The sequence below is a fragment of the Aotus nancymaae genome, unplaced genomic scaffold (genome assembly GCF_030222135.1).
Source record: "Aotus nancymaae isolate 86718 unplaced genomic scaffold, 86718_ANA_hifiasm-v0.15.2.pri h1tg000018l, whole genome shotgun sequence".
Lineage (NCBI taxonomy): Eukaryota > Metazoa > Chordata > Mammalia > Primates > Aotidae > Aotus > Aotus nancymaae.
Genome location: NW_026988430.1, coordinates 21,834,792 through 21,846,975, shown reverse-complemented (window position 1 = coordinate 21,846,975; position 12,184 = coordinate 21,834,792). Strand labels below are relative to the sequence as shown.

General features: G+C 34.7%; 1 protein-coding gene across 4 annotated transcripts in view; it reads right to left on the bottom strand.

Moving 5' to 3' along the window:
- The window catches only part of BRIP1 (BRCA1 interacting helicase 1), a 154,336-nt gene that overhangs the window by 53,946 nt on the left and 88,206 nt on the right, over nt 1-12,184 (bottom strand). For all 4 annotated transcript variants that reach the window (XM_012445557.2, XM_012445560.2, XM_012445559.2 and 1 more), the window contains 2 exons: nt 2,651-2,810; nt 1,312-1,433 (listed from right to left, as the gene is read on the bottom strand). In XM_012445557.2, coding sequence (XP_012300980.2) covers nt 1,312-1,433; nt 2,651-2,810 — 282 coding nt within the window. The remainder of the gene's footprint in view (nt 1-1,311; nt 1,434-2,650; nt 2,811-12,184) is intronic.

Below are 12,184 nucleotides of genomic sequence, written 5' to 3'. Positions count from 1 at the left end.
AAGTATTAACAATTAAGAAGATAACTATTCTAATGAAAGAATTCCTGCTTTGGTATGAGACCCTAACTGTACCCTGGGAGGAGGGATATGGATCATAATCAATGAGTCAGCTCAGTGGCCAGAAAATCTCAAGTTTTCTCAGATTCACCTTCAAATTCCTGTAGGAAGTAAAAGAAAATCCTCCTTGATGAACAATAACTTCAACTTAGGCTCAAATTATTACTATAGTTTTCCAAATATATCGTTTAGGAAACAATCAGTGATAATGAGATACAACTGTTTCTGGCCAAGATTGAGTAACTGGTTTGAGAATATTTCTTCCCTTGTAAGCAATCGCATAACCAGGCAAAACAGAGCAACTGTTTTCAGGTTGTAGACACCAGACAGCACAAGACTGTAATTCTGGAGCTAAGTGGAATTCATTAGGTGAACTCCATTATTGTCAGCTCTCTGCTTGGGTATAATTTCCTGACCACAGCACAGAGCATTAAAATACAAGCAGAGTGCAGTGGTCCTGTTGAGCTCAGGTGAAAGGGATCAGAATATGGAGTGACCAAATCACAAAATCTGCAAGGCAGGACACTGGAGAGAAGGGATGGATGAAAGACCCCAGAATTCCATAGAGAGATCCAGGAGTCTGTGGTTAAAAGACTGATAAAACACAAATTGCTGGGCTCCACTTCCAGAGTTTCTGATTCAGCAGGTCTGGATGAGCCTGAAAGTCTTTATTTCTATTAAATTCCCAGGTGATACCAATGCATCTGACCCAGGACCAGACTTTGAAAATAACTCTTTTTGTCCAAAAGACAGCATGCAATACTTCCTTTCACTTGATCACTTAGAGGCCACTGCAGGGTTATTAATTGACCTAATTTCAGTATTGTTGTGTCTCAGGGAATGAGAGTCCCGAGGAGAGAGAAATGGGGGAAGGCTGGTCAGTGGAGCAGTTAGAATACATACAACACTTATCAATTAAGTTTGCTGTCTTATGTGGGTGTAGTATGAGGCACCCCAAAACAGTTACAATACTAATATCAAAGATCACTTATCACAGATCACCCTAACAGATACAATGATGAAAAGGTTTGCAATATTGTGAGAATTAACCAAAATGTGACATAGAAACAAGTGAGTACATGCTTTTGGAAAAATGGTGCCAACAGACTTGCACAATGCAGGGTTACCACAAAGCTTCAATTTGTAAAAAAGCACTATAAAGCAAAGCGCAGTAAAATGAGGGATCCCTGCAATTAACTTTCTACAAAACCAATGACTACTGTAATAATGAAACTTAAGGTTTCGATGGCCTACCTGTAGATCTTTCACATTTGGAAAAGGAATTCCTATTGTTATGACAGCACGGGCATTGTCATCTGAGAAATCCAGACCCTCACTCACTTTACCACGACAAACTGCTACCAGGAGGGCTCCATCTTAAGCAAGAGAAAAAAGCATATCCAAAATTCTCAGAAATTGCTTATCTTTGTCATTTTGAAAATACCTGATTTATAAATATAGTAATTATAGTAGCAAACTTAAAATAATCCAAATAAAACAGTATTATGAGATACAGTTTTAAAAGTTCAAATGCAAAAGGGTAGCAAACCAATTTACAAATTGTGCATCTTCCAGATAAATTATACAGTAAAAACATGTCAAAATAGCAATTGAATAAGGACTGTGTGATTATAAGCAGGTATATTTAATAAAAATTGAAGTTGCATTATTACTTTTACCACTTGAAAGTAATTCTCAGAATAAATGAACTTTAATTGATAATACATATCATATGGAATTAATATTATATTTAAAAGTATTTAAAACACACAGAACACCATATATACATACATCATAAAAAGATATTGACATATTAACCTCTTTCTTGCATTGTTCATAAACTATTAGCCTTTCACATCAAACTTTTTATTTCATTTTATTTATTTATTTTTTGAGACAGGATCTCACTCTGTCAGCCAGGCTGGAGTTCAGTGGCACAATCACAACTCACTGCAACTTTGACCTCCTGGGCTCAGGTGATCCTCCCACTTCAGCCTCCTGAGTAGCTGCAACTATAGGCACACACCACCATGCCCTGCTATATGTTTGTATTTTTTGTAGAGACAGGATTTCACCATGTTGCCCAGGCTAGTCTCGAACTCCTGGGCTCAAGTGATCTGCCTGCCTCAGCCTCCCAAAGTGCTAAGATTACAAGCATGAGCCATCACGCCCAGCCTCACATCAAACTCTTCAGGGATATGCTCTAACTTGGAATTGAGTTTTCAGTTATGTTTTGAAAATTCAAGTTTACCTTATGTAATAGAATATAAGCACAAAGTGTACTGATTACATCTAATAAAGGTCTCATTTGGCTAGTAAGGAATATATTTTTATATATCCTAACTGCCTTTTTGCACAAACTATTTCAGGTAGTGCACTAAAGACTGTGAGATAATACCTGATGGCATAATTTTTCTTAAAGTTGAATCAGCTTACCCAAGTGAAAATATTCTTAGGAGGACAAGTGCAATTAAAAGAATTTCTTTACCCAATTTATTTTCTTTTCACTCTGGATTATAATTTTTCTCTTAAGTGCAGTTCACTTAAAAAGATAATATAAAATTATAATTGTATCATGAAATAATTTCATTACCCTTCTCTCCTTCGTATTTGATTGCATCATAGTACACCTGCAGTAATTCATCAAAATCTGTTTTTTCTCCTCCCTGTGGTTCTACAATGACTGTCTTCACCAACTCCAGTTTATGCCATAAGCCAGTAGAGAGCCAACGTTCTTTCAATTTTTCTAATAACTAAAAAGAGGAAAGAAAAAAATTATTTTTGTGTGTGTCTAGCTAAACAAAACTTATCTTTATTTGTTTAAGTCAGTGTGACTACAGTAAGTAAGTATATTAATCTTTCTGTGTCTTTTCTCATCTATAAAATGAGGAAAACAATATATCTCATAGAGCTGTTATGGGGTTAAATTTATTAACAAATTTAGAGAGATCTGAATGGTGCTGGCACATAGTTAGCTGCTGCTGCTGTTGTTACCATTACCACCAACATTGCTGTTGCTGCTGCTGCTACTACCACTACTATCTTGGCAATTTCAAAAGCAAAAACAAAAAACCTCTGTCAAAGTTAACAAACTATGAAGAAGATTTAAGATCATTTTACTAAGTATATAGGCAGATAAGCTCACTATTTGAATATCTGATCATCATTAATAACCTGCATTGAAAAAAGATATAAAGACTCAGCCAAGAAGTAGAAAAATATATAGGCACAAATGGAACATTTACAGCCATGAGCTAGATTACAAAAGAACATTCAACAAATTTTAAGCAATCCTTATCATATTGATCATGTATTTCAACAATTATGCCACGGTAGATTAAAAGTCAATAATATAAAGTCATTGTAGATTAAAAGTTAAGCCCAAAACAAAAACCCATCTTGGTTGATTGATTGATTGATTTTAGAGACATGGTCTCTGTCACCCAGGCTGGAGTGCAGTGGCAAGATCATAGCTCAGTGCAGCCTCAAACTGCTAGGCTCAGGCAATCGTTCCATCTTAGCCTCTTGAGTAGCTGGGACCACAGGTGCATACCACTACACCCAGCTAGTTTTTATATTTTTTGTAGAGACAAGATACTGCTTTGTTGCCCAGGCTAATCTCAAACTTCTGGTCTCAAGGGATCCTCCTGACTCAGCCTTCCAAAATGCTGAAATTATAGGTGTGAACCAACATACATGGCCATAAAACTCATATTCTTAAAAACCATATGAGTTAAACAGAAAAACATACTAGAATTCATGAACTCTTTAGTTATGAATAAGAAAAGCACTCACAATTCAAAACATGTGGCATACAGCAATGGCAATACTTAGAAATAAATTTATAGCTTTAAGTATATTTTTAAAATGTCAAAATAAAAGAATCAAATATTCTTTCTAAGAAGCTAGTAAATAAAATATAGCAAATGCAGAGAGAGAAGTTAATAAAACTGAATAAATCTTTGGGAGGCCGAGGCAGGTGGATCACGAGGTCAAGAGATCGAGACCATCCTGGTCAACATGGTGAGACTCCGTCTCTACTAAAAATACAAAAAATTAGCTGGGCATGGTGGCGTGTGCCTGTAATCCCAGCTACTCAGGAGGCTGAGGCAGGAGAATTGCCTGAACCCAGGAGGCAGAGGTTGCGGTGAGCCGAGATCGCGTCACTGCACTCCAGCCTGGGTAACAAGAGCGAAACTCCGTCTCAAAAAAAAAAAAAAAAAAAAAAAAAAAACTCAATAAATGAAGACAAAAACCAATATTAGAGATTATTATTTAAATTAAACTGTTTTATCCACTTGTCATAAACTATGAGCTCTACACAATGTGGATCAGTTAAAGAAACCACCCCAAATTCTCTGGAAAACAGCAACTGATCAATTTTTATAAGATAGTTTATTTCCTCAATTTTACCTTTAACTGTTTTTAAACTTCTTAATAAGACCACAAAACAAATTTTGTACCACTAATTAGTAAAATAGTTAATTGCTGTACTATTAGTCATCAGGATTCCCTGATAAAAATTAAAATTCCCCTAATAACCATGTTATTGGGTTAAAAAGCAGAGCAAACATTGATCTAAAAGTCTTTTCTATTTTGAGTGCTTCATGGGTTGGCTATTTGCCTTTTGAATATGTACCGTTTCTAAATCAAATTCTCTCACCAATACACAGAAAGTATGAAGAAAAAAAAAAAAACCTTCTGAGAATATTCAGAGCAACAGTGTGTATGAGACACTGGGTCTTCAGTTGAAGAGAAAAGCCTACTACAGAGCCAATAATTCAGAATTCGCTAAATTTAGATTTATCTATTGAATAACCAGCTAAGAAAAGGATAAAAATACCTCAAGAGGATATAAAAGCAAATGAAATGTGACATCAATTTGCATAATTGTTGATAATTAATGGAATGTAATCCACAGACATACTGTTTTTCCTCTATTTGAAAACATAGACAACATTTTATCTCTAATCCCTTGATTATGAGATATTAACAACTCCTAATACTCTAAGTTACAAATGAACTTCTAATTCTGTAAGTTACAAATGTTGACGATCTGGAGAAAAACCTCTCAATGGATTTGAATAAGACCATTATGTTGATGAATCCAAAATATATTCTACAATTATATTTTTAAAATCTATTAAGAAAACTTTGGGCTGGGTGCAGTGGCTCACACCTGTAATCTCAGCACTTTGGGAGGCCGAGGTGGTGGATCACAAGGTCAGGAGTTCGAGACCAGGCTGGTCAATATGGTGAAATCCCATCTCTACTAAAAATACAAAAATTAGCTGGACTACACGCCTGTAGTCTCAGTTATTTTGGAGGCTGAGGTAGGACAATCACTTGAACCCAGGAACAGAGGTTGCAATGAACCAAGATCATGCCACTGCACTCCAGCCTGGGTGACAGAGAGAAACTCTGTCTCAGAAAAAAAAAGAAAACTTTGAGAAACAAAGAATTGGTAAAATATAAAAAATTTCCCCTAAAGAAATCCAGAGGGATTTTTCCTCCCATTATATAGAAAAGAATTCAGACTATGAAAGACTTAAATATGAGTTAAATTGTTTTGAAACAACTATCATGTGTGTGGTTATTTCCAATTTGTTTCAAGGGATGAAGAAAAACATTCTGCCCACTGATTGGTTTCTAAGGACTTCAGAAATTTATGTACAATGAAACGGCCAGATTCCTAAATAAATATTGAATATCACAATAAAAAAGCAGAATAAGTAATATCAATCCCATAAAAAAACTTTTATAGCAAATACAAAACAAATTGTCATATAATACTATTGGGTCTTTAAAAAAAAACTTGTCTTCAAAATAAGGCTGTTGGGATCATTCATATATCTGAGTTAACTTGTTGACTCAAAATTTAGTTGATTGTATTAAATTTTTAAACAAAATTGTCAGCATATAATGATTATATATAAAATTATAATTTCAGAGAATAGGAGAGAACAAAAAGGAGAAAGCAGAGATATACTAAAAATAGGCTACATTTTTCTAAGTGTCTATTAGCACCTAAGATTTTATTGTTAATGGAAATTTTATAACTGACAAAATTTTCTTTACATAAAAATCATTCAAATATGCTTTAATTAAACAGGAAGACCTACTTTAGTTCTATAAACACAGCTAAGAGGTTATATTACTTTTTATTCTCCAGAAAAAGATAGCAAGGGAAGAAAAGAGGAACAAAAAAGCTATAGAAAGAAAACAATTATTAATGACAATAATAGTAAGTCTTTCTCTATCAATCATTGTTTTAAATGTAAATGGATTAAATTCTCTAATCAAAAGATGCAAAGTGGCTGAATAAAAATGCTGTCTGCAAGTGACTCACTTTAAATTTAAGGATACCCATACGCTAAAAGTGAAGAGATAGAAAAAGTTATTACTTATAAATGGTAACCAAAAGACAGCAGAGGTGGCAATTCTAGGATACTAAATAGATTCTAAGTCAAAAATGGTCACAAGAGACAAAAAAAGGACATTATATTATGATAAATGGGTCAATTCACCAGGAATATTTAACAACTAAATATATATGTAACCAACATCAGAGCACCCAAATATAGCAAGCAAATACTGATCACAGTGAAGAGAGAAATAAACAGCAATATAAGAATAGTAGGAAAGTAGAATACCTCACCTTCAGTAACTAATAAAACATCCAAAGAGAAGATTAATAAGGAAACAGAACTTGAATACTAGAGACCAGATGGACCTAACGGACATGTATAGAACATTTTACCCAACGGCAACAAAATACATATTCTTCACACCTGCACATGGAACATTCTCTAGGACAGATCATGTGTTAGGTAACGAATTAAGTCTTAGTAAATGTAAGATTAAAATTAATACCAGGTATCGTTTGCAACCACAACAGAATGAAACTAAAATTCAGCATCAGAAAGAAAACCAGAAAATTTACAAAAATATGAAAATTAACATGCTTTTGAACAACCAATGAATGAGTCAAAAAAGAAATCAAAAGTTATAAAACTGTCTTGAGACCAGTGGAAAAAAAAACCCCACAACATACCAAAAGTGAGAGAGACACCAAAAGCAGTACAAAGAGGAAAGTTTATAGTGGTAAATGCCAACATCAAAAAACCAAGCTCTCAAGTAATCCAATTCTACACTTCATGGAACTAGAAAAATAACAAAGTAAACTCAAAGTTAGCAGAAGGAAAACAACAATAAAGATTTGTACAGAAATAAAATAGGGAACAGAAAAACAATTGAAAAAAACAATAAAACTAAGAGTTGGTTTTTTTAAAAACATCAACAGAATTGACAAGTCTTTACCTAGATTGGTTAAGAAAAAAGAGAGAAATGAAAGAGGAGACACTGATGCCACTGAAATAATAAAAGACTACTCTGAAAAATTACATGACAATAAATTGGATAAAGAAATGGACAAATTCCTAGTAATATACAACCTACCAAGACTGAATAATGAAGAAACAGAAAATCTGAACAGAGTAGTAAGGAGACTGAATCAGTAACAAAAAGTCTCCCATCAAAGAAAAGCTAAGGACCTAAATGGCCTCAATGCCAATTCCACAAAACATTTTTATTATTTAATTTTATTTATTTTTTACTTTATTTTTATTTCTTTGTTTTATTTATTTATGAAGCACAGTCTTGCTCTGTCACCCAGGCTAGGGTATAGTGGTGTGATCATAGCTCACCATAACCTGAAACTCCTGGACTCAAGCAATCTTCCTACTTTAATCCCCCAAGTAGCTAGGACTAGAGGCAGGTGCCACCATGCCCTGGTAAATTTTTTTTTTTTTTGTAGGTATGGAGTCTCACTATATTGCCCAGGTTGGTCTTGAATTTCTGCATCCAGTGATCCTCCTGCCTTGGCCTCTCAAAGTGCTGTGATTACAGGTGTGAGTCACTGTGCACAGTCCTCTAAAAAACATTAAAAGCAGGGATCCCCAACCCCCAGGCCACAGACAAGTACTGGTAGGATCCAGGCTGCACAGCAGGAGGTGGGTGGCTGGCAAGCAAGCATTACAACCTAAGCTCCGTCTCCTGTCAGATCAGCAGCAGCATTAGATTCTCATAGGAGTGCAAACCCTATTGTGAAGTGTGTGTGCAAGGGATCCAGGTTGTATGCTCCTTATAAGAATCTAATGCCTGATGATCTGAGGTGGAACCATTTCATCCTGAAACCATCACCTCTATCCCCAACCCAGGTCTGTGGAAAACTGTCTTCCACAAAACCAGTCCCTGGTGCAAAAAGGTTGGGGACTATTGATTTTAAAGACTAATACAAATGTAGATTCAAAGTAATTCCTATCAAAATCCCAATGACATTTTTTACAGAAATAGAAAAAAATACAAAAATTAATATGCAACCACAAAAGACCTGAATAATCAAAACAATCTTGAGAAAGAAGAACAAAGCTAGAGGCATCATGCTTCATGACATTTACATCTTACAAAGCCACCATAATCAAAATAGTAATGGCACTGGCATTAAGACAGACATATAAACCACTGGAAGAGAATAGAGAGCCCGAAAATAAATCTACACCTGTATGATCAACTGGTCTTCAACAAAGGTGACAAAAATATATAACAGGGAAAAGACAGTCTCTTAAACAAATAGTTCTGGGCAAACAAAATCCACATGCAAAAGAATAAAACTGGACCTTTATCTTATACCATACACAAAAGTTCACTCAAAATGGATTAAAGACTTAAATGTAAGACCTGAAACTGCAAAATGCTTAGGAAAAAACACAGGGGAAATTTTTCATAACATTGGCTTTAACAATGATTTTATGGATATGACATAAAAGCATCGGCAACAAAAGTAAAACATACAATTGGGACCACAACAAACTAAAAAGCTTCTGCACAGTAAAGGTAAAAAAAACAGAGTGGAAAGGCAACCTAAAGGATAGAAAAAATATCTGCAAACCATATATCTGATATGGGGTTAATATCCAAAATATATAAGAAACTCAATATTAAAAAAAAAAAAAAACAATTGAAAAACAGGCAAAGGACATGAACAGACAGTTCTCCAAAGACATATAAATGGTTAACAGGGATATGGAAAGATGGTCAACTTCAGTAATTATCAGGGAAATGCAAATCAAAACCACGATGAGGTATTAGTTCACACCTGTTAGGAAGGCTATTTAAAAATAAATAAAATAACAAGTTTTAATGAAGATGTTGTGATATTGGAATCCTTGTGTTTTGCTGGTGGGAATATAAAATGGCATAGCCACTGTGGAAAACAGAAAAGGAAATAAAAGAATAAACATAAAACGGTATATATAGAAATGTTTTATAGGCTTCAATATACAAGTCTTTTACCTTCTTAAGTTTATTCCTAAGCATTTTATTTGTGGGTACTATTGCAAATGGAAATTTCCTTTTCAGCCAGTTTGTTGTCAGTGTATAGAAATACAACTGATTTTTATATGTTGATTTTGCATATTGCAACTTTACCCAATTTAGTAATCCTAACAGTTTTTAAAAAATAAGGTCTTTAGGAAAGATCATGCCTGCAAACAAGAACAATTTTACTTGTTCCTTTCCCATTTGGATGACTTTTATTCCTTTTTCTTGCTTAATTGCTCTCGCTAGGAATTCTAGTACTATGTTATACAGAAGTGGCAAGAATGGGCATCCTTGCCCTGTTTCTGATCTTAGAGAAAAACCTTTCAGTTTGCACCACTGAGTATGCTATGAGCTTTTTACATATGACCTTTATTATAATCAGGTAATTTCCTTCTATTCCTGCCTTGTTAAGAATTTTTATCACGAAAGTGTGTTGCATTTTGTCAAATGCTTTCTTGCATTATTGAAACTATTCATGAAGATCCTTTTTTTTTTTTTGAGACGGAGTCTTGCTCTGTCTCCAGGCTGGAGTGCAGTGGCGCAATCTCGGCTCACTGCAACCTCTACCTCCTGGGTTCAAGCGATTGTTCCGCCTCAGCCTCCCAAGTAGCTGGGACTACAGGCGCGTGCCACCACACCCGGCTAATTTTTTTTTGTATTTTTAGTAGAGACAGGGTTTCATCATGGTGACGATGGTCTCGGTCTCTTGACCTCGTGATCCGCCCACCTCGGCCTCCCAAAGTGCTGGGATTACAGGCGTGAGCCACCGCGCCCAGCCAATTCATGAAGATTCTTTTCAGGAGATGGTGCTGGGAAAACTGGATCACACATGTAAAAAGAATGAAGTAACACCTTGCCTACATAATAAACAAAAATTAACTCAACATTGGTCAAAGACTTTACTGAAAGAGCTAAAAAATATAAAACTCCAGAAGAAAAAAATAGAAGGCTTTATGACCTTTGATTTGGCAATGATTTGTTGGCTATACCAAAAGCATAGGTAACAAAAGAAAAATACAGATAAACTCAGATTTCATAAAAATTATAAAACTTTTTTAGATACTGTCAAGAAAGTTAAAATGATATTACACAGAATGCAAAGCATATGGTTGATACAAGATTAACATCCAGAATATATAAAGAACTCCTACAACACAACAACAACAAAAAACACTGATTCAAATATAGGCAAAGGACTTTAATAGACATTTCTTAAAATATTTTTAAAAATGGCCCAAAAGGACATGAAAAGATGCTCAGCATCCTTAGTTATTAGGAAACTGCAAGTCAAAACCACAATGAAATCCCACTTCACACCCATTAGTATAATTACTGTCTAAACAAGAAAAGTAAGTGTTGCAAGGACATGCAGAAACTGTAACCATCACACATAGCTGGAGGCAATGTAAAATGGTACAACTGCTGTGGAAAACAGTCTGGTAGTTCCTCAAAAGTTCATAAGCATAGAATTATCATATGATCCAGCAATTCCACTCCTAAGTATATAACCCCAAATATCTGAAAGTACTAGGATCCAAACAGATAGTTGTATGCTGATGGTTATAGCAGCATTACTCCCAATAATCTAATAGTGGAAACAACTCAAGTGTCCATCAACAAATGAATAAACAAAATGTATGGCCTACATGCAATGGAAAATTATTCAGCTATAAAAGGAATGAAATTCTGACAAATGCTAGAATATTGATAAACCTTGAAAACGTTGTATTAAGTTAAAAAAAGCCACTGTATTTTTATACACAAAGTACAAATATTATATGATTCCACTTAAATCAGGTACCTAGAATAGACAAATTCATAGAGATGGGAAGTGGAACAGAGGTTACCAGGGCCTGAGGCAAGGGACTAAACAGGAGTCATTATTCCATCAGTACAGTTTCTGACTGGGATGATTTAAAAGTTTTGGAAAGGGATAGTGGTGATGGTTGTACAACATCATCAATGTACTCAATGGCACTAAATTGCATACTTAAAAATGCTTAAACATAAATTTTATGTTATGTGTATTTTACTAAAATTTTAAAAATTGAAAAGAACACATAAATGAATACTATGTAGTAACATAAATAAATGAACTAGTTTCTCACATATTAACAAGGATGAATCACAAACTTTTAGATGTTCAGTAAACAATGCAAATATAGACAGACAACAAATATGATTTATATAAAGTTCAAAAACAATATGTTCTATGAGAAAAAATATATAACTTAAAAAAACTCCCAAAACGAATGTCTTTAGCTTTGGAGGGATACAATTGGGAATTGCAAATGGAGGCTTTTTTTTTTTTTTTTTTTTTTTTTGAGATGGAGTCTCGATGTGTCACCAAGGCTGGAGTGCAGTGGCACCATCTCAGCTCACTAAAATCTCCGCTTCCTGAGTACAAGCAATTTTCCTGTCTCAGTCTCCTGAGTAGCTGGGACTGCAGGCGTACACCACCATACCCAGGTAATTTTTGTATTTTTAGTAGAGATGGGGTTTCACCATGTTGGTCAGGCTGGTCTCAAACTCCTGACCTCAGGTGATCCACCTGCCTCAGCCTCCCCAAAGTGCCCACCACACTGGGCCAGATGGAGGCTTCTAATATAGAAATAATGTTCTATTTCTTAAGTTGGGTGATGGATACCCAGATCTCTATTTTATTATTATTTAAAATGTATATTACTTTTGTAGACTTATATACACATATATTTCACAAATACAAAATGTAAAAATTAAACATTAC